The sequence below is a fragment of the Microtus pennsylvanicus genome, chromosome 11 (genome assembly GCF_037038515.1).
Source record: "Microtus pennsylvanicus isolate mMicPen1 chromosome 11, mMicPen1.hap1, whole genome shotgun sequence".
Taxonomy (NCBI): domain Eukaryota; kingdom Metazoa; phylum Chordata; class Mammalia; order Rodentia; family Cricetidae; genus Microtus; species Microtus pennsylvanicus.
Genome location: NC_134589.1, coordinates 10,321,645 through 10,348,952, shown reverse-complemented (window position 1 = coordinate 10,348,952; position 27,308 = coordinate 10,321,645). Strand labels below are relative to the sequence as shown.

Sequence of the window (27,308 nt, the reverse complement as noted above, 5' to 3'; positions counted from 1 at the left end):
GATCTATCTGGCTTTCTCTGTTGAGAGCCTGGAGTCTGGTGGACCCACAGAAAGACACCGCAGCCTCTCCTTCCAAACAGACTTGATGCTCTTGGCCCAGACCCATTACCCCTTCATTGGGAGCATTACTGAAAAACTGGAGGCACCTTGGGGTGTGGTCTAAGCCTCCACCGTAGTTTTTGAGTCTGGTCGCAGTGAGGGCTGGCCCCAGCGCACGTTCTTAGTTAGAATCTCTGCAGTCCCGCGCCTCAGCAACGCGGGGGCTGCAAACCGTGCGCCCTCGTTCCAAACGTCCACTGGCCGGAACGGAGGAGAGGAGCCTAGGGCTCCAGTTTGGAGGCCACAAAGCCACAAGTAGGGTCACCTGCTGAGAGCCCTGGTGGCCCCTTAGTTCTGCAAGGAGCGAACCGTGCTCGCCCTTCTTCCCTGGGGCTCCCCGCGGATCCCAACAGCACACAATGCCGTCCTTAGCGGCCAACAGGGTCACCCTCCGGGAGCTGGCCGACCTGGCGATCGGCACTCCAGAGGTGGGAGCGGTGAACTTCACGGCCCTGCATACCCTGATAGTGGCCATACTCAAGAGCCTCAACCTCCAACACGAAGTGATTGACTTCCACAACCCGTCGGCAACTGAGCCTGGCCACTCAGTTGAGTTGATCCGAGATGCCATCAGCACCCCACAAGTGTCAAGCAGCAAAGAGAAGCGCCGGAGTGTGATCAAACAGTCATCTCAGCAGACCCTGGAGAGCCAGGTGAAGGACCTGGGCAGCCAGGTCCTGGACCTCAGCAAGCAGCTTAAGAATATGGACAACAAAGTACAGGGCATTGCCACGCACGTGGAATACATCTCCACAGGCTCTGACCTCTTCCAGGAGTTCCCCGAGACGGAAGAGGATACGGCTCTGCTGGCCCCACATCATATATCCCCACATATATCCCCACATATATCCCCACAGACATCTCTGACAAAGCCCACAAAGATCTTCGAATCCACGGAGCCCACAGTGGGGATGCCCCCCGAGACAGAACCAAAGCTCGTAAAGACTCAGAAAGATACCAGCCCAGCTAAGGTAGGTAGACTGACCCTGCGGAGCCTCTGCGCCTTCTGGCTACTCTAAGCTGATAGAGGTGCTAGTCCCGGCTTCACATGGCTCCTACTCTCTCGCAGTTCTCGAGTGTGGTCCAAGACCTCGTAGAAGACATGAAGGTTATGAAAGAAGCCCACCAGATGGTGCAGGAGTCACGTGAGCTGACCGTCCAGGTGAGGACATCCCAGGGGCCACACCCCACAAGTAGAGTGATTCTTTGACACAACTCTCCTTCCTTTTTTTTCTTTCTTTTTTTCTTTCATTCTCTCTTTCTTTTTTTGTTGTTGTATGTTTGTGATTTTTTTTTCTTTTCGAGACAGGATTTCATGGTATCGCCCTGGCTTTCCTGGAACTAGCTCTTGCAGACCAGGCTGGCCTGGAACTCACAGAGATCCGCCTGCCTCTGCCTCCCGAGTGCTGGGGTTAAAGGCATGCGCCACCACCGCCCGGCTTTAATTTTATTTTTTGTGTATGAGTGTTTCGCTTGCAGGTGCGTGCACCCACAATGCATGCAGTGCCTGGGGAGTCCAGAAGAGGGCGTCAAATCCCTGGAACTGGAATTACAGATCTTGACCTTGGTCCTCTACAAGAGCAGCCAGTGCTCTTACTTGCTGCACCATCTCTGCAGCCCATCCCCTGTTTCCTAGAGTCATTAAAAACATATCAAGAGGGCTGGAGAGATGGCTCAGAGGTTAAGGACGCTGACCGTTCTTCCAGAGGTCCTGAGTTCAATTCCCAGCAACCACATGGTGGCTCACAACCATCTACAATGAGATCTGGTGCCCTCTTTCGGCATGCAGTAATACATGGAGGCATCACACTGTTTTGTATACATAATAAATAAAATCTAAATAAAAAACAAAAAAAAAACATATCAAGAGGGAGACAGTGGTGCTGTACGCCTTTAATTCCAGCACTCTGGAAGCAGACTGAACTCCAAGACAGGCTCCAAAGAAAGCTACACAGGCCACACAGAGAAACCGTGCCTCCAAAAAAACAAAATAATAAATAAATAAATAAATAAATAAATAAATAATAGCCTATCAAGAGGAGCTAGAGACTTGGTTCAGAGGTTAAAGCATAGGCAGCAAAGGAACGAGGAACGCACACACACACACACATATACACACATGCACGCGTGCGTACACACACACACACACACAAGGGGGTGGGAGTTGGGGGTTGGGTTGGGGGGATAAAGTTGAGATTGAGTAGTACAGGCTTTCAGAAAACGAAACCACCATCCCGAAGTGTCTTTATCATGTACAGCGGAACAAAGCAGCAGAGTTGTTACATACAGATAAATACGGACGCGGGTGTGGCCAGTCTTAGTTGGACCAGTCTGTAGGGCAGCAGTCTTCAGTATGACCTGAACTCAGAGACCCACCTGCTAGGATTAAAGGCATATACCACCACTGCCTGACTATTTGTTTTGTTTTGATTTTTTTGAGTCAGGGTTTCTCTGTGGCTTTGGTTCCTGTCCTGGTAACTCACTCTGTAGACCATTGTTGGCCTCGAACTCACAGAGATCTGCCTGCCTCTGCTTCCTGAGTGCTAGGATTAAAGACACGCACCACCACCCAGTTCCCACTATTTTTCTGAAACAAGGTCTCCTTGTAGTCCAACTGGCCTTGAATTTAACTGTGTAGCCAAGGCTGGCTTTGATCTCCAGATCCTTTTAGCCACCTCCCAAGGACTGGGATAATAGGCACGCAGCACCATGCCTGGCCTTTTCTAGACTTTTGAGTTTGGAAGGTCTGTTCAGAATCTAGTCTTAGAGCCTGGCGGTCAGCACAAGTCGTACAACTGAAGTGTTGGTCACTTGCTGGGACCCTTGAGAGCTTTTCTCCTGCCCTGGCTCAGACTGGCAGGATGCTGAGGGACCTGGTATTTGATTCTGGAGAGTCAAGGTAGGCCCTGTGCTGTAGGGCTAGAAGCTTTGTCAGTGGGCAGTGTGAGGTAAAGCAAGGGCTAGCAGTCTCAGCCCCACATGAACATGGACTGGGCACACTGGGCACTATTGCTACTGCTGCCTCTGCAACCCACTTCCCTCCTTCCCACTGACAAGGAAAAGAACTGGGAACCTGGCTTTACCTCCCAGATAAAACTAGGTAGAAACTCGGCCCTTCACTGAGAGCCACACACACCTCATTTCCTTCTCTGCTTTGCTCCAAGGCGCTGTGCATGTGTGAGTGTGTGCATGTGTATATGTGCATGTGTGAGTGTGTGTATGTGTGAGTGTGTGCATGTGTGTGCATGTGTATATGTGCATGTGTGAGTGTGTGCATGTGTGAGTGTGTGCATGTGTGAGTGTGTGCATGTGTGTGAGTGCATGTGTGTGCATGTGTGAGTGCATGTGTGTGCATGTGTGAGTGTGTGCATGTGTGTACATGTGCATGTGGTGCAGACAGGCAGGCTGAGTGATGGCCCATTCCCAAACTCTGCTTCCAGGAGCTCCTTCAGCGTGTCAATGAACTCGAGAAGACAGTCAAAGACCGAGAAGAATACCTGGTAATATGGACAAGCCCTGGGGAAAGGGCCCTGAGTAGAGGGTTTTTCTTCAGTCTGGTTTCTCTCTAGAGATGGTCCCAACTCCCCTCCCCCACGCCAGTATCTATTTCCTTTCAGGATGAGGTTCAGGCACTCTGCCCCTAAGAGACACCACGTCTAGATAGTGGGGAGAAGAGAGTCCTTGCCATCTCTGCTCAGGGCTCTATTCAGAGTCGATGGGAGACAAACCAACTGGCCAGTTCTGCCCTCCTGGCTGGTGGCTGAAAGCCAGTGAATCTTTCTGAGGCTGGGACTGGTGGTAGCACCCACTCAAGCCTGCGGGTCAGATCTGCAGGATGAATGTGTTATGTGTACTCATGTTTGTGTCCGTGTCTCGATCTGTTCCTGACAGGATCAATTGAATCGGAGGCTGAATCTTGCTCCGGGTACTGAAGAACTCACCATGGTCACCTGGGAGGAGCTGGAACAAGCAATCTCTGATGGCTGGAGGGCTTCAAGAGGGGTAAACCCACAGGGGTCCTGGGCAGTGGCCTTGGGCAGGGTTCCAGAGAACACGTCTTATAGTTACCACTGCTCCATATCCTGGTATTTACATCTTCATGATTTATTCTGTACATTCTATGTTGCAGAGATCTAAAATAATTTTCCCAGGATGACATTGACCTGAGTGAACCGGAAAATTCCTGGGTTTGGGAAGCACACCTTCATGCTCTGTCTCCCTATTGTGATTGTATGTTGCCCCAGCTTAGAGTCCAAACGGCAGCGTGCAGAAAGATTAAGCCTCCTCGCACCTAGACTGTATGCCAGTGCCCACACTGTCAAGCTCGGCCAGTGCATTGTGTAGAGGATGCTGCCCCTTCTCCTTTGCTTCTCTAGCTTCTCAGACTTCCTTTACAGCCCATCCTAAAAAGCATTCATTCCTTGACCCTTAGGACCAGGCTGATCAGAACCGGAGCTAGTGACCTAGCAAGAGGCCCCCGATAATGTGTCTGTCCATCCTGAGCTGTTACACGTGATCGCCACACGCTTGGCAAGCCTAGTTATTTTCACATGACCTTTGTAGACAGGATTCGCTAGGCCACATGAAGAGTTCCAGGTCAGCCATGACTACATAATGAGACCCTGTCTCAAAATAACTAAATCATAAAAATCTTAATAAAAAAAAAAGGCTAAGAGCCAGGCAGTAGTGGTGTTTGCCTTTAATCCCAGCACCTGGGAGACAGAGCCAGCTTGATCTCTGTGAGTTTGAGGCCAGCCTAGTCTACAGAGCGAGTTCCAGGATAGGCTCCAAAGCTACACAGATAAACCCTGTCTCAAAAAACAAAAATCATCAACAACAAAAGCCAAATTGGGTGGTGGTGGCATATGCCTTTAATCCCAGCACTCGAGAAATAGAAACAGGAGGATCTCTGTGAGTTCGAGGCCAGCCTGGCCTACAGAGTGAGTTCCAGGACAGCCAGGGATACAGAGAGAAACCCTGTCTAACAAAAACAAAACAAACAAAGCCTATGAAACACCGAGCTTTGGTGCCTCGCAGACTAAAGGTCTAAAGGTAAAGCAAAAGACAAAAGTCTTAAAGCTACAGAGAAACCCTGTCTCGAAAAACCAAAAAAAAAAAATCCTCCCAAAAAAGACAAAAGTCTTACTTTTCAGGTCCCTTTTGAGAGCCAGGAAGAAGAGAAAAATCCAGGGTAGGATGGGAAGAGTCAGTCCAGTGAGCAAATGCAGTATGAAGACTGAGCTTAGTCCCCAACCCTGTAAAGCCAGGCACAGAGGTGTGTGTCTGTAATCCAAGTTCTGAGGAGGGAGATACAAGAGAAGAGAATCCTTGGGGCACGCTAGGCAGTGAGCCATGCTGAATTGGTGAGCTGTTCCATGAGAGACCCTGCCTCAAAAAGAGTAAGGAAAGGGATTGAGGAAGACATACAGTGACCATCTCTGGCCTCCACAAATGTGCACACACACACATTCACACAGAAGAAATTTGCGCACACACGCATCACACACAAGAAAGGTGCACACACACATTCACACAGAAGAAGTGCATACACACATAAGAAATGCGTGCACACATTCACACACAAGAAATATGCACACACATATATTCACACACAAGAAAGGTGAGCACAAAATCATACACAAAAATATGAACACACACATTCACACACAAGAAATGTACGCAACATATTCACACATAAGAAATTTGCACACGGGGGCTGGAGAGATGGCTCAGCGGTTAAGAGCATTGCCTGCTCTTCCGAAGGTCCTGAGTTCAATTCCCAGCAACCACATGGTAGCTCACAACCATATGTAATGAGGTCTGTTGCCCTCTTCTGGCCTGCAGACAGACAGAATATTGTATACATAATAAATAAATAAATATTTAAAAAAATAAACTTGCACACATTCACACACAAGAAATGTGGGCACACACATTCACACACAAGAAATGTGGGCACACATTCACACATAAGAAATGTGCACACACACATTCACACACAGGAAATGTGCACACACATTCACACACAGGAAATGTGCACACACACATTCACACACAGGAAATGTGCACACACACATTCACACACAGGAAATGTGCACACACATTCACACACAGGAAATGTGCACACACACATTCACACACAGGAAATGTGCACACACACATTCACACACAGGAAATGTGCACACACATTCACACACAGGAAATGTGCACACACATTCACACACAGGAAATGTGCACACACACATTCACACACAGGAAATGCGCACACACACATTCACACACTAGAAATGTGCACACACACATTCACACACAGGAAATGTGCACACACATTCACACACAGGAAATGTGCACACACACATTCACACACAGGAAATGTGCACACACATTCACACACAGGAAATGTGCACACACATTCACACACTAGAAATGTGCACACACACATTCACACACAGGAAATGTGCACACACATTCACACACAGGAAATGTGCACACACATTCACACACAGGAAATGTGCGCACACACATTCACACACTAGAAATGTGCACACACACATTCACACACAGGAAATGTGCACACACACATTCACACATAAGAAATGTGCACACACATTCACACACTAGAAATGTGCACACACACATTCACACACAGGAAATGTGCACACACACATTCACACACAGGAAATGTGCACACACATTCACACACTAGAAATGTGCACACACATTCCCACACAGGAAATGTGGGCACACACATTCACACACAGGAAATGTGCACACACACATTCACACACAGGAAATATGCACACACATTCACACACAGGAAATGTGCACACACACATTCACACACAAGAAAGGTGCACACATTCACACACAAAAAGATGCACACACACATTCACACACAAGAAATCTTGTTTCTACTCATATTTTGGTATTCTTTGGTTGGTTTTGAGTTTTTAAGATGGATTTCTCTGTATATCTCTGGCTGTCCTAGAACTCACTCTGTGGATCAGGCTGGCCTCGAGCTCAGAGACCTGCTTACCTCTGCCTCTCGAGTGCTGAGATTAATGCACCACCACTACTGGCCCTCCTCATAATCTTGAGGCATCCAAATTCCAAATCTCCCCAGAACTTTGAAGTTAAAACTGGAGGAAGACGAAGACAAGCCTGTGAGCAGGTGTCGGTCTGCCCAGATTGGAGGCTGTCTCTACTAATCAGGAGCTATTCTCAATTAACTGTTTCAAAATCTGGCAATATATATTATATACTTTCATTTCACTTCAATTTATTCTGTGTGTCCGGCTGTGTGCATTCCACGATGCCTGAATGGAGGTCAGAGAACAACCTAAAAGAGGTGGGTTCCTCCTTCCACAGCATGGGTCCCAGGGGTTTGGTGGCCGATGTCTTTATCCACTGGCCCCTCTCCCAGCCCACTTCCCCCAGGTATATATTCTGAAGCAAGTAACCAAGTTTTTCTTTTTCTTTTTTCTTTTCTTTTCATTTGTTTGTTTGTGGTTTTTGGAATATATTCTGAAGCAAGTAACCAAGTTTTTCTTTTTCTCTTTTCGTTTGTTTGTTGTTTTTCAAGACAGGGTTTCTCTGTAGCTTTGGAGCCTGTCCCTGGAACTAGCTCTTGTAGACCAGGCTGGCCTCGAACTCACAGAGATCCACCTGCCTCTGCCTCCCGAGTGCTGGGGTTAAAGGCATGCGCCACCACTGTCCCGGCTCAAGTTTCATTTTCCTTAGGCTGCTGCTCTGCCCATACATGAAGCATCCTCAGACAGGTGTGAGCCTCATCTGACACCCTTGACAAAAACAGCATCACCTTGTCTAGGACTCTGTTTCCCACAACTTCTGTCGCTGCTGTGGTCACTTTTCTAGGATTTCGTAGTCTCTGTGCTAAGCTAAATAGCCCCCAAGAACGTCGTTCCTAAAAACCTCCATTATTCCCTCTCAATGACAAGAGACTTCGTAGGTCTGATGAGGTTAAGGATCTTGAAGGAGAATCCCCTGGATCCTGCAGATAAGACGTTTTTACCACAAAGGTCTTTGTAAGAGGCAGGGAGATTGAGGAAGGAAAGTTGTAAATTCAAGGCCAACCTGGGGGTTGTCTTAAAAAGCCAAGCCAGGGGCTGGGGCTGTAGCTTGGTTGGTGTTACTTGCTGAGCATACACAGAACGCTGGGGTCAGTCCTCGCACCACTGACAAACTGCACATGGCGGAGCACGGCTGTCCCTGGAACACTCCAGAGGTGGAGGCAGGAGGATGAGAAATTCAAGGCCAGCCTAGATGATTTATGGAGCCCCTGCCTCAAAATAAAGAGTAAAAAATGAAGGACTCAGAATACGGCTCAGTGGTGGAGGACCCGCCTAATACTTCCACGGCTCAGGTTTAATGCCCGGCATCACATACTCGCACTCTCTCACGCACAGACTCACACACACACAGACTCACACACACATACACACACACACACTCGCACAGGGCTGCTTTTCTGCAAGGGCCTTAAGTCATCCTAGCCAATACCCATGATGGCCTTGCTTTCAGCTTTTCCAGTTTCTTAGCGATTGTAACCACTCTCCCTCCTCCTCTTTCCCCAGAGCTCAGATTCATCGTCGGCAACGCTTGGCAAGCGTAAAATGACATTGCCAATATCAAGCGACCTTCCAAGTGGACTGTTTCCCAAGACCCCCGCTGATGGCCAGGCTCTGGGTTCCGCCGGTGGCCCAGAACAGATGTTAGCCAGCGGTGTGGAGCGCCCTCCTGAGAGGATCATTGGCAGAGACCAGAGCAGAGCCAGAGATCTGCCCTCACGGGCCCTGGAGCCATCCCAGGTCACATCAGAAGCAGATCTTCAGAGGATGAGAGAGTCTGTGGCTCCCACAGGCAAAAGAAGAGACGAACAACAGCCTGGCCCAACCCCAAAAGTCGTACCTCCAGTCACAGACCAGCATGTTGGGGCACCCGCTAGTCAGGACCAAGTCTTGCCAAGTCTAGAGGAGCGTAGGATTGCACCATTTGGCATGGATCAACCTCCAAGGCTCTATCCTGGCCCTTATCCTCCAGCTGTGATACCCGTCACTCTACCTCAGCTGGCTGTATTACCACCAGAGATGGATGACCAGGGATTGATGCCTCTCGCTATGGATGAGAGTGGTGTACTGCCACGATCCGTACCTGACAGGGGTCAACAAAGACTGGAAAAAGCTAGTACAACTCAGCTTGCTGCAGTTCCACTCAGCATGTATCAACAAGCCGTGATCCTTCCTAGAACAGACCGACATGGCATGGAACAGGCTGTCACGTATGACAGTGGTGTGGGACCATGGGACACGAGTAGACAAGGGTTGATACCAGTTGGCATAAATCAGCATGGATTTGTAATGTTAAGCACAAATCAGCAAGGACTAACCACCCCTGGTGTGGATCAGCAGGGATTGGTAATACCTGGCATAGATCAGCGTGTATTCCCTCCATCTCTTCCAGATCAATATGGCTTGATGTCACCTGGTTTGATGCAAGTTAGTACAGATCGACAAGGCTTTGGACAGCCCAGCTTAGCAGCACCAGGCTTTGCACAACCTGGAGCAGATCAGCGTGGCTTGGTGCAGCCCGGTGTAGATCAGCGAGGCTTGGTGCAGCCCGGTGTTGATCAGCGTGGCTTGGTGCAGCCCGGTGTAGATCAGCGAGGCTTGGTGCAGCCCGGTGTAAATCAGCGTGGCTTAGTGCAGCCCGGTGTTGATCAGCGAGGCTTGGTGCAGCCCTTGGTGCAGCCCTTGGTGCAGCCCGGTGTAGATCAGCGAGGCTTGGTGCAGCCCTTGGTGCAGCCCTTGGTGCAGCCCGGTGTAGATCAGCGAGGCTTGGTGCAGCCCTTGGTGCAGCCCGGTGTAGATCAGCGTGGCTTGGCACAGCCCGGTGTAGATCAGCGAGGCTTGGTGCAGCCCGGTGTCGATCAGCGAGGCTTGGTGCAGCCCGGTGTCGACCAGCGAGGCTTGGTGCAGCCCGGTGTAGATCAGCGAGGCTTAGTGCAGCCTGGTGTCGATCAGCGTGGCTTGGCACAGCCCGGTGTTGACCAGCGAGGCTTGGTGCAGCCCGGTGTAGATCAGCGAGGCTTAGTGCAGCCTGGTGTAGATCAGCGTGGCTTGGCACAGCCCGGTGTCGACCAGCGAGGCTTGGTGCAGCCCGGTGTCGATCAGCGTGGCTTGGTGCAGCCCGGTGTAGATCAGCGAGGCTTGGTGCAGCCCGGTGTCGACCAGCGAGGCTTGGTGCAGCCCGGTGTCGACCAGCGTGGCTTGGTGCAGCCCGGTGTAGATCAGCGTGGCTTGGTGCAGCCTGGTGTTGATCAGCGTGGCTTAGTGCAGCCTGGTGTAGATCAGCGTGGTGTTGTGCAGCCCGGTGTAGATCAGCGTGGCTTGGCACAGCCCGGTGTAGATCAGCGTGGCTTGGCACAGCCCGGTGTAGATCAGCGTGGCTTGGTGCAGCCCGGTGTAGATCAGCGAGGCTTGGTGCAGCCCGGTGTAGATCAGCGAGGCTTGGTGCAGCCCTTGGTGCAGCCTGGTGTAGATCAGCGTGGCTTGGCACAGCCCGGTGTAGATCAGCGTGGCTTGGCACAGCCCGGTGTTGATCAGCGTGGCTTGGTGCAGCCCGGTGTAGATCAGCGAGGCTTGGTGCAGCCCGGTGTCGACCAGCGTGGCTTGGTGCAGCTCGGTGTAGATCAGCGTGGCTTGGTGCAGCCTGGTGTAGATCAGCGTGGCTTGGCGCAGCCCGGTGTCGATCAGCGTGGTGTTGTGCAGCCCGGTGTAGATCAGCGTGGCTTGGTGCAGCCCGGTGTAGATCAGCGTGGCTTGGTGCAGCCCGGTGTAGATCAGCGTGGCTTGGCGCAGCCCGGTGTCGATCAGCGTGGTGTTGTGCAGCCCGGTGTCGATCAGCGTGGTGTTGTGAAGCCCGGTGTCGATCAGCGTGGTGTTGTGAAGCCCGGTGTCGATCAGCATGGTATTGTGAAGCCTGGTGTAGATCAGCGTGGCTTGGTGCAGCCCGGTGTAGATCAGCGTGGCTTGGCGCAGCCTGGTGTTGATCAGCGTGGCTTGGCGCAGCCCAGTGTAGATCAGCGTGGCTTGGCGCAGCCCGGTGTTGATCAGCGTGGCTTGGCGCAGCCCGGTGTCGATCAGCGTGGGGTTGTGCAGCCCGGTGTAGATCAGCGTGGTGTTGTGAAGCCCGGTGTTGATCAGCGTGGCTTGGTGCAGCCTGGTGTAGACCCGCGTGTTTTGATGAAGACTGGAACAGATAGACGTAGTTCAGCACCTGTTGGGGCGGATCAGCGGAGTTCCGTGCGGGCTGAGGCAGAGAGGCGAAGTTCAGCACCTGTTGGGGCAGAACAGCGGAGCCCAGTGCAGCCTGAGGCAAGTTGGCAAGGTTCAGCACATCCTGGAATTGCTAGGCCGAGTTCAGTGCAGCCAGGGGCAGAGCAACGTGATTTGGTACAACCTAGTGCTGATTGGGATGGCTTGGTACAGCCCAGCACAGACCAACAGCTGGTACCTCCTGATACAGGCCAGCCTAGCTTGATTCAGCCTGGCGTATATCCACCTGATTTGACACAACTTGGCGTAGGACAAGGTTTAGTGCAACCTGGCATAGGTCAGCCTGTTTGGCTTCAACCGAGCGCAGATCAGCCTAGGTGGTTACAGGCTGGTGCATTTGCGCTTGGTTTGGTACAACCTAGTGTAGAACAGCATGGTTTGGTACAACTTGGAATGGGTCAGCAGAGATTGGTACAACCAGGTGCTTATGCCCCTGGGTTGATGCAACCTGGTATAATTCAGGATAGTTTGGTACAACCTTTTGTGCAGCCTAGTGCAGACTGGAGTTATGCACAGCCTGGTGTAGATCAACTCGAGATGGCACAACCAGGTGCAGTTCAGCGTGGCCTGGTGCAACCTGGGACATTCCCTGGTGGTTGGATGCAGCCTGATACATATTCACCTGGCTTGGTCCAACCTGGTATAGATCAATATGGTTTGGTTCAGCCAAGTGTAGCACAACGTGGTGAAGATCAGCGTGGTTTGATGCAACCTGTCATAGATCAACTCGATTGGACGCAACATGGAATAGATCGCAGTGGTTCAGTACCACCTGGTGCAAAGGAGAGCAGCTTATCCCAACCTAGAATGGGTCAACAGGGTTTGGCACAACCTGGCATGAATCAGTATGGTTTTGTGGAACCTGGAGCAGTTCAGCATGGCCTGGTGCAGCCTGGCTCCCTACAGCCCAGGGTAGATCAGCCTGGTTTGTTGCAGCCCAGGGCAGCTGGGCTTGGTATGATGCAACCAGGAATAGTTCAGCCTGGTGCAGGCCCTCTTGGTTTTGTTCAGCCTGGTGTGGGCCCTCTTGGTTTGGTTCAGCCTGGTGCGGTCCCTCGTGTCTTGGTTCAACCTGGTGCAGGCCCTCTTGGTTTTGTTCAGCCTGGTGCGGGCCCTCTTGGTTTGGTTCAGTCTGGTGTGGGCCCTCGTGGCTTGGTTCAGCCTGGTGCGGGCCCTCGTGTCTTGGTTCAACCTGGTGCAGGCCCTCTTGGTTTGGTTCAGCCTGGTGTTCAAATGCCTAGCTTGGCTCCACTTGGTGCATACCCCCCTGATGCTCCTCATCCAAGTGGTTTGAGACAACCCGTTTCAAGTCAACCAGGCTTCGTAGCACCAAGCATGGAGCTCCGTGGCTTTCAACCAGATCTATATCTAACTCCCGAACAAGCCAGGCAAGCTATATTTCCTATCACGGACCGTCAGGGCCCAGATCATCAAGGCCCGAGAATCCAGTATGACCAAACACAGGCTGTCCTGGGTTACCCTAGCCGAGGACACACGGTTGATGCATCTAGCCAGGCCTCTTGGGATCCGAGCAGGAAACAAGCCTTTGCTCAGTTTGAATTGGCGACCACAGACCAAGACACCACTGGCTCCAGCACTCGCGCGTCCTTGAACTACCCCCAGCAAGAGCGGAAGGAGTCACTGGAGAAATTGGCCCCAAGTTTCCCCATGGCAGTGGAAACATTCCGCCTGATGGGCGAGCTTGTTAGCCTTTATACGGAACTGAAAGAGCACATGAAGGATTTGGATGAGGACCTCTCCGGCCAGTCGGACTTGGAGAAAGTCCAGTACCTCCTCTCCATGATGGGTGAGTGTCACCTCCTGTGGCAGGAAAGCAGCCTTGGCCTTCTTCCTGGGTGTCACCCCATCCCCACCCCCACAAGCAGAGCATGCTCCTGCCCAGATGTGACTCCTCTCACACCCACAGCCTGTGGGGAGGCCTGAGGAACAGATAGGAAGGTGTGAAACTAAGGCAAGGTGGGGGAGGGGAGGGACTGGACGTGTGCCTCACTGGAGGCCAGAGCCTGGAGGTGAGTGGCAAGCGAGAGAGTTCTAGGACGAAGCTTAATGTTTGCTCACTCACACAGTGGTAGATGAGAATGTCGGGGGGCAGCGGGTGAGACTCTGGGCACATACCGGTCCTCCCCGCTTCCCCTGCCTCCTTGCTCAGTCACCAGAGAAGCAGGACCAAGTCATCTTCCCGCTTGACCTCTGGGGTCAGTTCCTCACCAAGGGAAGGGACTGGAAACAGGCGGGGAGACCAATGGGAACCACACCCTGATGGCAGTCTCCGTATCTCACAGTCAAAAAGACCATACCTCAGGACCTGCAGGAGCAGATGAAGAGCCTGAAGACCTTGACCAAGGAAGTGCGGAAGGACAAGGACAGAGTGCGTAAGGGAGGGTCAGCCTCCTGAGAGTCCTGAGGTGAATCAGAGACTGGGTGGTTTCTGCTAGGCTGGATGCCCACAGTCCCTCCCCCTACGCTGGGGTCTCAGCGGGTCCTTATCACCCAGTCATAGAGAAAACACAACCCCATCTCAGCCGTGAAGATGGGTAGGCAGAGCCTTTAAAATACAGGGGGCCCTGGACACGCATTTGCTCCTCACTTCAGCTGTGAGATGGCAGAGGGCTGGCTCTCTCGAGGGCCGCCTTTGGCAGCAGACACTTGGGTCCGCCTGACAGCTCGCCTCCCTGCTTTCTGTTTGTAGCTGGAGAAGATACAAAGGCTGATAGACGGAGACAGCTCTTCAGGGAAGGAAATGAAGCCCAATCAGCTGACTTTGCAGCTGGGCATCCTCAGGTGACACTCTCTCTCCTCTGGCACCCTGGCTGTCATCATGGTTAAAGCCCAGGCGGTGGAGGTGGCCTTCTGCCTCCCCGTGTGCTGACCCGTGTCTCTCGCCTGGATTGTACCAACTCTTCAGGTTACCGTAGTCTTTTCGAGGCCTAGCAGACATCAGCACCAGGACCGGGAAGAGCCCAGAGATGCTATGTCCCCACCGCAGGACCCCATTTGGGACCCTGAAACAGGGGTTCCAGATGTTCTCATCCTGCTGTGTCCCCAACAGCCAGGCCTCTGCACGACTGAGCAAAGGGTTCCAGGCCAGTGGCAGGAGCCGCTGTTCTTTGACATTGCAGGGTCACGGTTTCCGATATCGAGAAGGAGCTGTCTGAGCTGAGGGAGAGCCAAGAGCGAGGCAAGGCCGCCATGGAGAATTCAGTCTCTGAAGCCTCCCTCTACCTACAGGATCAGGTGAGCGGTCCGTGGTCAACGCCCCAGGGCCCCAGCACCCCCCCCCCCAGAGTCCGAGACAGAGAGCAGTCCTCCCCCAGTGGAGATCAGTTCGGAGTTATTTTTCTGTTGCTATGGTAAAATGCCATGACCAAAAACAGCTTAGAGAAGGGTAGAGTTCGCCGTGACGAGGAAAGTATGGCAGCCAGAACAGGCAGCTAGCAGATTCTGTTTGCGTCTGCATGAAGGGAGCAGCAGCTGTGGAAACAAGGGTTCGGTTCAGACGCACGCATGCACGCACGCACCTCTGGGGATGCTTCCCAGCCAAAACATTGCAGGATGGGAAGGGTTATGGGCTGGGGACAAGGGCATCAGTGTAGGAGCTGAGACAGGTTCCTTCATTGCCTCTTTCCTTTTGTGTATTTCTTGTAATTCACCTGTCATAAAATACATCGTTTAAGGGTATTTTATTATTTTTGATCATTTTCTTCCTGCTTTTTGAGATAATATAATTACATCACCTCCTCCTTTTCATTCCTTCCTTCAAGTCCTCCCATAAGCCCTCCCTTATTCTCTTTCAAATTGATGGCCTCTTTTTCTTCCATTGCTTTTGGTGGTTGGGTGTGTGCATGCGTGTGCGGTATGTGTGTGTATGTGTGTGTTCATAAATATAAAAGTACAGGGGTCTGAAGAGATGGTTCAGAGGTTAAGAGCACTGCCTGATTTTCCAGAGGACCTGGGTTCAATTCCCAGAATCCACATGGCAGCCCACAACTGTCTGTACCTTCAGTTCCAGGGGATCTGACACCCTCACACAGCCATACATGCAGGCCAAACACCAATACACATAAAATAAGAATAAATAAATCTTTTTTTTTTTTTTTGGTTTTTCGAGACAGGGTTTCTCTGTGGCTTTGGAGCCTGTCCTGGAACTAGCTCTTGTAGACCAGGCTGGTCTCGAACTCACAAAGATCTGCCTGCCTCTGCCTCCCAAGTGCTGGGATTAAAGGCATGCGCCACCACCGCCCGGCTAAATAAATCATTAAAAACAAAAAGTACAACCATCTCGGGCTGGAGAGATTGCACAAGGGTTAAGAGCACAGGCTGCTCTTCCAGAGGACCGAGGTTCAATTCCCAGCATCTACATGGCAGCTCACAGCTGTAACTCCAGTTCCTGGGTAGCCAGCATCTTCCTAGAGGCAAAACACCAGGGCACATAAATAAAAAGTACAGCCTGCTTAGTTCATATGTCACTTATATGTATGTTTTCAGGGCTATGTTACCATTTGGCATTGGTGTCGTTTCCCTGGAGGAGACGCTGTCTTCTGCTCAGTTTTTTTTTGTTGTTGTTGTTGTTGTTTTGTCTAAGACTGAGGCCTCTTTCCCGCACAAGCTTGTCTATTGGTGACGCTTGTGCCATGGGTGTGTGGCAGAGGCGTCGGGTTTCTGGAGCTGGAGCGCAGGGGACTCAGACCCTGGCTGCAGGTGCCGGGTGTAAACTCAGGCTCTCCGGTCGAGGCACACAGTCACACATGCTCTCTGTCACTGAGCCATCTCTCCTGCCCTTTATTCTAGTTTTCATCTTTATAAATTGATTTTTATTTATATTCTGGTTCTTTTGTCCTTGTGTGTGTAAGTGTGCCACACGCATACCGTCCCCTCAGAGTACAGAAACAGATCCCCTGGAACTGGAGTTACAGATGATTTGAGGCATTATGAGGGTGCAGAACCCAGGGCCTCTTGCAAGAGCAGTAAGGGCTCTTAACCACTGAGCCATCTTTGCAGCCCCCCCTTTCCCCTAGTTTTCTTTCTTTCTTTCTTTTTGTTTGGGGGGGGGATTTTCGAGACAGGGTTTCTCCGTAGCTTTTTTTGGTTCCTGTCCTGGAACTAACTCTTGTAGACCAGGCTGGCCTCGAACTCACAGAGATCCACCTGCCTCTGCCTCCCGAGTGCTGGGATTAAAGGCGTGTGCCACCACCGCCCGGCTCCAGTTTTCTTTCTTTTCTTTTTCTTTTTTCTTTTTCTTTCTTTTTTTTTTTTTGGTTTTTCAAGACAGGATTTCCCTGTGTAACAGTCCTAGCTGTAGACCGGGCTCGCCTCGAACTCACGGGGATTCACCTTTTCCTCAGTTTTCTAAAACTGGGTTTCTCTATGTAGCTCTGGCTGTCCTGGAACTCCCCCTGTAGACCAGGCTGGTCTCGAACTCACAGAGATCCGCCTGCCACTGCCTCCCGAATGCTGAGATTAAAGGCGCAGGCCATCACAGCCTGCCTCCCAGCACCCACTTTTATTGTGACTCAAGGCCGGGCGGTGGTGGCACACGCCTTTAATCCCAGCACTCGGGAGGCAGAGGCAGGCGGATCTCTGTGAGTTCAAGACCAGCCTGGTCTACAAGAGCTAGTTCCAGGACAGGCTCCAAAACCACAGAGAAACTCTGTCTTGAAAAAACCAAAAAAAAAAAATTTCATTCTGGCCACGTGGTGGTAGCGCGTGTCTTTAATCCCAGCACTTGGGAGGCAGAGGCAGGCAAATCTCGAGTGAGTTCCAGGACTCCCAGGGCTATGTAGAGAAACTTTGAAAAGACAACAACAAAACCCGTACACGTGTATTCCCTTCTACAGCAAGGGCAGCTTCCACCTCCATTCAGGTGAACGGCCAGACTGCTATTGATTAGCTATTAGGGCTCACGCCAGTGTGAGCATCCATTTGCACACACACTTTGCTCTCAGGCATGGAGCCCAGAGTGGTGGCGGGTGGTGAGACGCCGGGCCGTCCGAGGAACTGACAGACTATTTTCCCACGTAGCTGCACCACGTGAACGCCCACTAGCAGAGGATGCCAGTTGCAGTTCCTCCCCATCGTCACAACACGCATCTCTTTCTCCTCTCGTATTTATTCTATTCATCTTCAATTATGCACATGTGTGTATGTGTTGTGGGTATGCGCACACGTGAGTACAGCTGCCGTGGAGTTCAGAAGGAGGTGTAGTCGGATCTCCTGGAGCTGGAGTTAAAGGTCACTATGAGCCCTCAAGTGGGTACTGGGATCCCTGAATCCTCTACAAGAGCAGCCAGTGCTCTTAGCTGCTGAGCCATCTCTCCAGCCCCTCTTTCCTCCTTTAGGAAAGTTACACGCATTCTGGCGGGTGTGAAGTGTTACTGGGGCTTGCATTTGCGTTTCCCCAGTAACTCGTGATGCTGAGACCTTCTCCTGTGCCCGTTAGCCATCCTGTGTGCCATCCTGTGTACTTGAGCAGACATGGCGCTGGAGAGATCAAACCTAGCGCCTTACACGCCAGACTGTGTTTTCATTGCGCTACACCCACAACCTCCCCCTTTCCCAAGTTCCTTCTCCCAGGCTGATTGCCCTGTAAGGGCAGGGGAAGGCTCAGAGATTCAAGGGACACCTGCCAGCCCCAAGTTCACATCGGCTACATACAGAGCTACCCCACCCAACTCCCACCTCCTCTGCAGTGTTTTTGTTTGCTTTGTTTTTGTTTTCTCTCTGCAGTGCTGGGATGGATCCTGGGCTCCCGGACAAGCCCTCCATACCTGGGCTCCTGGTAGCCTAGCATCCTTTCCAGAAAGTTTCACCTTCCATGCCTCCTGCACTGCCAGGCGCTGGCTACCTGGCCTTCCTGCCTTTCTCCTAACACACTTATGCTGTTCTTTCTGGAATGTTCCTGGTCCTCATTTCCCAGGAATTCGCTTTTTGTTCTCGAAGGCTCCCCTGAGACGGCCAACTTTCCTGAGGACTGACCCAGAGAACCGGATGCCTTTTTTTCTCCTAGCAGCCGTCTGCCACGCTGGCCTCCACTCAGGACCCTTTCTTAGGAAGCTGATGACTGTGTGACCCCAGAACAAAAGGACAATGCGTTGCATGTGGGCCTGCAGGAGCAAACCCCAGTCTCGGGCAGCCTGAGGCAGGCAGCTCCCCCTGACCTCCCGGGCCTGGCTCGGCTCGTATTGTGTACCTTTCTTCTCGTGATCCTGGCTGTGCATACCTCCCTCCATTCTGTCGCCTAGCAACACGTGTGTCTCTCACACCCTCTCAAATATCTTCCCTAAGCTCCAGCTGCATCTGTTTGGTGTCACTGCCCAACAGGAGGGGATGGTGTCCCTTCGTGGAGCCGGGCAGCGTCCTTAGCAGGCCTAGGTTGGTTGCTCTTGAATCGAGCTGGCCACCCAGGACCAACCATTGGTGGTAACACACTAAACCCCTGGGAAGAAAGGCAAGGCGAAGGGCCAGGCTGAGCAGCTCTCCCTGGAAGGAGCTTGTGCCTTCAGACCCCAAGAGATCCCTAGCTGTATTTGCGCTTCTCACATTGGCTTATCCTTAAGAGTTTCCACCCTGCCGGGCGGTGGTGGCTCACACCTTTAATCCCAGCACTTGGGAGGCAGAGGCAGGCGGATCTCTGTGAGTTCGAGGCCAGCCTGGTCTACAAGAGCTAGTTCCAGGACAGGAACCAAAACCACAGAGAAACCCTGTCTCGAAAAACCAAAAAAAAAAAAAAAGAGTTTCCACCCTGGGTGAGAGAGAGTGTGTAAAAAGCCCGCTGTCCGCATCCCCAGTGCTGAAAGAGCGTTGCGTCACAGGAGACGATCCTTTTAGAATTTAGCTACAGAAGCTGCATCCTCACACTGGACCCCCAGACTGGCTAGAGGGATCTCCCCACACAGGTGCTTCCTTTGTCATTAATGCTGCCCACTGGCAAAAAAACAGTGTTTGAAAACTGTTTGATGGGGGAGCGTTCAACTGTCTGCTGTGTGCGTGCGGTGTCCTCTGAGGTGCTGAGGAGGCAGTGACTGTCCTGTGTCAAAGCGGGTCAGAGGCTGAATGTGCCGCGGCAGTGGTTAGACGTGACTTTGGCCGACCTTTCCTCCCCCTTCATGTCTGCCCTGCGTCCAGCTGGACAAGCTCAGGACCATCATTGAGAGCATGCTGAGCTCCTCCTCCACGCTGCTGTCCCTGAGCATAACCCCGCACAAATCCACCAACACCCTGGTGCCCGGCCAGATCGACCCTGAGGCCACCTGCCCAGCCTGCAGTCTGGATGTGGGCCACCAAGTCAGCCTGCTGGTCCAGCGCTATGAGCAGCTGCAGGACATGGTCAGCGGCCTGGCTGCCTCGAGGCCCTCCAAGAAGGCCAAGCTGCAGAGCCAGGTGAGTCTCTGCTAGGCTCCTTCCCAGGCTGGCTGCAGGTGGCCCCCTGGAGAGGACCCACAGAGGGCCCGAGGGTGAGGCTCCCCTCACTTGCCAGTGTTTCCAGCACTTTCTAGACGTCCCCAGGAGGGAAAGCTTGCGGCTGGGGTGGGAGGTCACAACCAGATCCTGGTTTCTGCTCTTGGACTCAGGGTTTCAGATGGAGCCCAAATTGTTGCCCACACCTCACCTCTCAGGGACCGTGGGACAACATAGCACATCCAAGCCTCAGTCACCTCTCTGAGGACTCCAAAGGCCACCGATGCCAGTCCATCAACACGTGGGGGACGGGTGATGACATCCAGTTGAGGGACAGAACTGTCAGTGAATGACACTTGGGGAAGCCAGAATGACTTTGAAGTGAGCATATGTGTTGGGTGATGGTTTTGTTTTTTAGCATTTATGAGTTTATTGTACACACACACACGCACGCATGCACACACGCATGCGTATCACGGCATACTTGCAGAAGTCAGAGAACGATTTGCATGGGTCAGTTCTTTCTGTCCACTATGTAGTTCCTCGGGGTAGAAGTCAGGTCACCAGGCTTAGCAACAATGATTTTACGTGTGGGGCCACCTCCCGAGCTTTGTCCTTGTCTGTTAAGCCTCACTGCGCAGCCCAGACTGTACTTGAACTTCCAATCACTCCGCTTCCTGAGTGTTGGGACGACAAGCCGGCATGACCACACCCGACTTTTGCTTGTAGTTCTAAAAGGCAGCCTCCTGCTTATGGGGGCTAAAAGGGGACTGCTTGCGAGGCGGCCCAGCAGCCTCCCAAGAGCCTCCCTGTCGCTGCTGCAGGATGAGGAGCTGCTGGGTCACGTGCAGAGCGCCATCCTGCAAGTCCAGGGCGACTGCGAGAAGCTCAACATCACTACCAGCAACCTCATTGAGGACCATCGGCAGAAGCAGAAAGACATTGAAGTGAGCAGGCCCAGGGCACCTGGGGTGGAGCCGAGGCGTATCCCACCCTGCCCACCCCCGCCACTCAGCATCGCTGACTCTGCCTTTCCTCTGTCCTGTGGGTCCCCAGGTGCTGTACCAGGGCCTAGAGAGGCTGGAGAAGGAAAAGGCTGACCGAGATCACCTGGAGATGGAGATCGATGTAGTGAGCATCTCACCCCAGGAGCCTTCCTGTCTCCTCCCCCGCCAGCGCAGGAGGTGGGGTTACGGAGGGATGGGGCACACTCCGGGAGGAACAGTCACGCCCCCGCGCTGTTCTCTGGCAGAAAGCAGACAAGAGCGCTCTGGCGTCCAAAGTGAGCCGGATCCAATTTGACGCCACCACCGAGCAGCTGAACCACATGATGCAGGAACTGGTGGCCAAGATGAGCGGACAGGAGCAGGACTGGCAGAAACTTCTGGACAAGCTCCTGGCGGAGATGGACAGCAAGGTGAGGGCAGGAGGAGGCGCAGGGCGGGCTGGGCTGCTCCCCACGCAAGGTCCTGCCGTCAGACACGCCCACTTTCTCCAAGGCTAGATCCCTTCCCCCATCTACCTGCTGCCTTAAACTCACACGGTGCCCATCTCTCAGCTGGACCGCCTGGAGCTGGACCCACTGAAGCAGATGCTGGAGGACCGCTGGAAGTCGCTGCGGCAGCAGCTCAAAGAGCGCTCTCCACTCTACCAGGCAGACGAGGCAGCTGCCATGCGCAGGTGAGGTCAGGAAGACTGGGGAACCTACAGGTGGCACGCTGGGCAGCCCCAGAGGGCCTTTTCTTCCCAGGACTGTCAATCAGGCAGAGGGACTGCATTTTATTTTATTTTTTTTATTTTTTTTATTTTTTTTATTTTTTTTTTTTTGGTTTTTCGAGACAGGGTTTCTCTGTGGTTTTGGAGCCTGTCCTGGAACTAGCTCTTGTAGACCAGGATGGTCTCGAACTCCCCGAGATCCGCCTGCCTCTGCCTCCCAAGTGCTGGGATGGGACTGCATTTTAGAGTTGAATAACTAAGCAGGGCGTGGCGGCCTTTAATCTCGGCACTGAGAGGCACAGGCAAGGGGATCTCTGCGAGTTTGAGGCCAGCCTGGTCTACATGCAACCTGAGTTCCAGGACAGCCAGGGCTACTACACAGAGAAACCCTGTCTTGAAACCCCATCCCCTCAAAAAGTTGGTCGTATCCTTCAGATCATGGTGGAGAGAGGCAGTAGGAGGTGCAAGGTTCTTGGTGTTGAGTTGTGCTTGCTACCCTGTGGCGTGAAGATGGCTAAGATGACCCTTGGGAACCAGAGCCTGGAAATCCCACTTGTGACCACCAGGGGGCACCAGAGGCATACAGAATGCTACAGAAGGCACTGAGTTGGACCGCTGATTTAGGGTGTGTGCCTGGAAGGGATGGTTAGGGCCAGGTGAATGCCCAGGAAGTAGAGCAGGATCTGCCACCTCGTGGACTGAGCTGCCAGCAGGCCCATCCTACGGGGGAGCCAAACTCTCTGGATCTCACCTGCTGTGCTGTATCCCATTCCTGACAGGCAGCTCTTGGCTCATTTCCACTGCCTGTCCTGCGACCGTCCCTTGGAGACATCGGTGACTGGACAGTGAGTGTCCACCCCTCACCCACAGCATCTGGTGGTAGGGAGAAGACAGCACAACCGGGGGGGGGGTGTCTCCCTGTCCCCATTCATCTCACCTGTCCTGGGTCCCCTTCTGTCCCTGGTCCTTCCTAGGGGCCCACACTGAGCCATTAGGAATGTTCTTTAGAACATGGCAGTGGGTGGCTGGCGCTACCGAGTGGTGGGATTTCTCATGCCCTCCCCTTCTTCTGTCCCGCCCAGAGTCCTCTCTATGACCCCTGTAGTTCCCAGCATGCCAGGGCACCGTTCTATCCGGCCTTATACTGTGTTTGAGCTAGAGCAGGTCCGACAGCAGAGCCGCAAGTATGGGACAGTGGGATCCTGGGTAGGGCAGGGTTGGGGTGGGAGGGGACTGACTGAGATGGCTCCAGAGGGCACCCTGGGAGGGCTGCTAAGAGTCTCTGCTCAGGATTGGGATGGGGGCGGGCACTAGATTAACTTTGTTGGTTTTGTATTTAAATTTTTTGTTACATTTTAAGTATTTGTTTTGTGGGGGAAGAGGGCTTTTGAACCTAGGGAAAACCCTTCCCTGCCAGTCTGGTCCCTCCAGTGACACCTCAGCCCTCAGACAAGGGCCCATGGTGTGGGTCCCTAGCCCAGTTGACACAGGGTCCTGCCGAACAGGGTCCTGGAGCCAAAGGAAGCGTGAAGACAAGGCTCAGGAGAAAAGCCTCCAGAGCTCTGTCCAGCCCTGTGACCTGTTTCCCTCTGCCCCGTCTCACAGCCTGAAATTGGGCGGCAGCTTCTCTCGGGGCGATCTGTCCCAGATGGAGCGGAGTGTGGGGCGCCTGCGCAGCATGCACTCCAAGATGCTGATGGACATCGAGAAGGTGCAGATCCACTTTGGAGGCTCCGTGAAGGCCAGCAGCCAGATGATCCGAGAGCTGTTGCACGCTCAATGCCTCAGCCACCCGTGCTACAAACGGTAGGAGCACCAGAGTCCTGGGGACACCCAGGTCCCTGAGGACCAAGCTTGGCCCCGGGGGTAAGAGCAAAGGCCTCACCCCATCGCTAGGGATGGGGGGTGGGGTGAGTGTGTGTGTGAGAGAGTGTGCGTGTGAGAGTGTGTGTGCGTCAGAGTGGCGCATTTGCGTGGTGTGTGGTGTGTACAGCCTCAGGCTTGTACACCAGCCTGTCGCCGGTAACACTCCTGGTGACTCAAAGCGACTCCCGTGTCTGCATCCTAGGGGGGTAGATACGGCAGACTATACCTACTCCACGGTGCCCCGGCGCTGTGGGGGCAGCCACACCCTCACCTATCCTTACCGCCGAAACCGCCTGCAGCACCTGTCTCCGCTGGAGGAGATCCAAATTGCCATGAAGGTCTGATGGGAGCCGTGGGGAGGATAACCCTGCTAGGCCCCTTCTGGAAAGCCACCCAAAGCCCCATCACTTGGCCCTCTGCCCTAAGCCCCCTCTACCTTCCTTCTCTTCCTCCCTGTCCTAGGGGTTGCTAGGCAAGCATCTCCCCAGTTTCTGTTTACTTTTAAAAAAAAGATTTATTCATTTTTATTTTATGTGTATGTATGTCGGTGTGAGAATGCCCTGGAATGGGAGTTACAGACAGTTGTGGGCTGTCATGTGGGTGCTGGGAATTAAACCCAGGTCCTCTGGAAGAGCAGCTAGTGCTCTTAACCGCTGAGCAATCTCTCCAGCCCCCCCCCCCCTCTTATTTTTGAGACGTGGTCTTCTCACAAAGGTGCTCAGGCAGGCCTTGAACTCAGGATCCTTCTGCCTCAGCCTCCCAAAGTAGCTGGGATGTACAGTACTTACCCAGTTCAAGCCCCGGGCTCTCTGCTGAGTAGAATCCGTCCTTCCTCCCACCCGACTCCCAGACACCACACTACTGCCTTCTGCCACAGGCCTTGGAACGCCACTCTCCCTCCCTCCAGCTCGCACTCAGCCCAGACTCCACACAGGGGTCTTGCTTTTTGTGGTCCTGGCTGAGCTGGGCTGGTACTAGCTTTATCTCTGAGACTAGCCTTCAAGTTGGTGGGATGCCTGCTGCCTCAGTCTCCCCAAAGCCAGGGCTACAGGCAGGTGCCCCTCTCCTCCATTCCCGTGGGGGGGGGGGGCTGAGCACGGCTTGCTGACGGTGCCTATACGCTAAGCCTTCGTGGAGACTCAGAATGTTACAATGATAACGGGCACGCATATCTCTCCATAGCATGATGAGGTTGATATCTTGGGCCTTGATGGACACATCTACAAGGGACGAATGGATACCAGGTTGCCAGGCATCCTGGGGAAAGATGGTGAGCTTCCAGATAGCCTTGACTTCCTTCTGGGTTCTTGCTTGGGTTCCAAAGGACATTTGTCTCTCTTGGTACAAGCATGTCTGGACCATTGGGCCCCAGGCATTTTCTTTCTCCTCCCTAGAGCCAGGTGGCTGTTTCCCGGTGGAAGGCAGCAGCCAGACCCAGCCAATCGCCCAGCAGAGGCTCTATCCTTTCTCACTGGCCTTCATCCTCACTCACACCCCACCTCGGAGCTTTCCTACCTCCGTCTCAGTTCCCTTGTCAATGCGGTCCAGCCCTAACTGACTTTCCAAAACTCAACAAAGGGCCGTTATCTGATTCCAACACCAAGCCTCCTGAAAGCCCACTTCCAGTTCATAACAGCCCATTTCCCATCATGCCTTGAGCCCTCCCTGTTGTTTGCTTCCTGAACCCGGAGCCTGGGCCAGAACTCTAAGTCCCAACAAAAGGCTGATGTGTACAAGTCCTCAGAGAATCTGCGATGGATGGGTACATGGAGGGACAGACAGACAGGCAGGTAGATAGGCAGATGAACCGAGTGTTTCTAAGGGGCGTAGCCACAAATTTAGTCTGTAAAAGATCCCACCCTGGCTGGCTGCTCATCGCCATGGGTCCCCACAGCTCTCAGTGCTGACCTGCCTCCTGTCCTTTCCTGCCCCAGGAATGACAAAGCACAAGTCCAAGCAGCTGCAGCAGCTCCAGCAGTTACAACAGCTGCAGCAGATGCAGCAGATGCAGCAGGCTCAGCAGGCCCAGCATGCCCGGCCCCACGTGCACAGACAGCCTTCCCTGGGCAACAGCGGCCTGCCACCCTCTCGGCCTCAGAGTGCACAGATGCTGGCTGACAGCAATTCAGGTAGCTTCCTTCTGGAAGCCTGAACGCTACCCCCAGGCCTTTCCTTCCCTCCGGACAGCCTTCTCTTCCAGCCCAGGCTGGGCACGGGAGGGAGAATGGAGAAAACTCAGGTGCTGAATGTTTGGTGTGTGCCAGGTCTGTGAGGTGAACACCGCTTCTGTCCTTCTCCACACAAGAGGACATAGGGACAGATGCATGCCGCTCTCTGGCTCCAGGCACACAAATGTTCTAAGAGCCAGGCTGTGGGCCCAGGACACAAGCACCCCCTCCAACCTCCGCCACTCTGACCCTATCCTGTAGGTGTCCTCTAGTCTGGAAAGCCCCTGGTCTCCTCTGAGAAGCTAGACCAGAGAAAAGGCCAAGGGGCTAGGGGCCACTGGGTCCTACCACACAAGGCCTGTGGTCCTCGCTGGAAGGTGAAGCTAGGGCTACACCACTAGGTGACTAAGCCAGCCTCTCTCCTCATCTGTCATGGGTGTGTATGTGTGCAGGACCAGCACCCCTAAGAGGCAGGGTGGCTTGCTAGCAGTCTGCACACACAGTGTCTTGCGAGGGCTTACAGGAGACCCAAGGATCTCGACACTCGTTCACCGTCCCGCACCCCAGTTAAGACCTTCGAGCTCTCTGTACCATACCTCCATCCCTGCGCCCATGAGAGCCTGTAGCAGAGATGGGGGGGGCTATAAAGGTGGGCACGGTGGCCATGGTACCCCACCGTCACTAAGGGCTTCTCACTGGCCAGGCTGGTCAGGTGGTTTTGTTTATGAGCCGGTTTTAATTCACACACCTACACTAAAAGGTAGAAGCCAACATTAGCCCAGGAACAACTAGGAAAACAGTGTGTGTGGGGGCACTGAGAGGGGGAACAGGAAGTGGCCAAGCTGGGATTCAAGGGCTGGCACTGGTAACCAATGAGAATGGGCCACGACAGTGTGTTTCTGTGACTTTCTCCTGGGTCCCTGGCTTTCTTATCTCAGGCGCTTTCTACTTAGAAATACTTAGCATTTAGAAGTTGGAGACTCTGAGTGATGTAGAAAAATTTCTGGTCCTGTCTGAGTGTTGCCTCTCAAAGAACAGGAGGTGTCATCAAAGAGGCCGTTTCTTCCTGGGAAAAAAGGCCATCCTCCTGCAGAGGGACGTTATTACTAAGGGCTCCCCTCCAAGGATTGTGGAAGGGCCTTAAGTATTTACTCAGAAACACCCATGAATGCTTGCACTGTGAGGCCCAGCCCAACAGCCTGGCTAACGTGGTTCACAATTTGCTTAGGCCTTGGGCAAGCTAGAGGGGACCCTGGTGGGCATGGGGGATCAGGCAGAGCAAGCTGAGCCCTTCCTGTCTTTCAGTTCCTTCAGGGCAAAAGAAAGACAGACCTGTCTCCTCTGAGGGGCGTCTCTCCCAGCCGAATGTGGCCCACGCATCCATCCCCACAGAGATGGCAGGTCTGCAGGGTGGCCCATCTGGTCTGAATGTCCACATGGATGTACCTCCTAGGGAGGGGATGGAGGAGCCCATCCGGGGCCCGAGGTCCACCACTGCTCACTAAACAGAGACAGAAATAAAAGTTTTGAAAAAAAGAGTTTGAGGGCCAGGAGACTTCTCTGCTGTCTGCTTCAAGAAGGACGGAGTGAGCAAGAGGCAGGTACCTGCTGCTGGCCAAGCAACTGGGCTTCGGGGCCTTCCCCCATCTGAAGAGCAGACTGTTCCCTGGACAGCAAGTCCAGTTTATGG

The 27,308-nt window shown here is 53.1% G+C and overlaps 1 protein-coding gene across 1 annotated transcript; it reads left to right on the top strand.

Moving 5' to 3' along the window:
* Positions 1-458: 458 nt before the first annotated feature.
* On the top strand, positions 459-27,123 carry Qrich2 (glutamine rich 2). The gene is made up of 22 exons (XM_075941715.1): positions 459-1,070; positions 1,136-1,231; positions 3,540-3,599; positions 3,991-4,101; positions 8,694-9,848; positions 9,963-11,492; positions 11,916-13,260; positions 13,757-13,842; positions 14,164-14,255; positions 14,594-14,708; positions 19,596-19,850; positions 20,693-20,815; positions 20,925-20,999; positions 21,121-21,285; positions 21,427-21,548; positions 22,364-22,429; positions 22,667-22,768; positions 23,190-23,390; positions 23,653-23,788; positions 24,633-24,720; positions 25,352-25,579; positions 26,924-27,123. The coding sequence occupies exons 1-22, from the start codon at positions 459-461 to the stop codon at positions 27,121-27,123; spliced, it is 6,963 nt and encodes a 2,320-aa protein (XP_075797830.1).
* Positions 27,124-27,308: the final 185 nt, after the last annotated feature.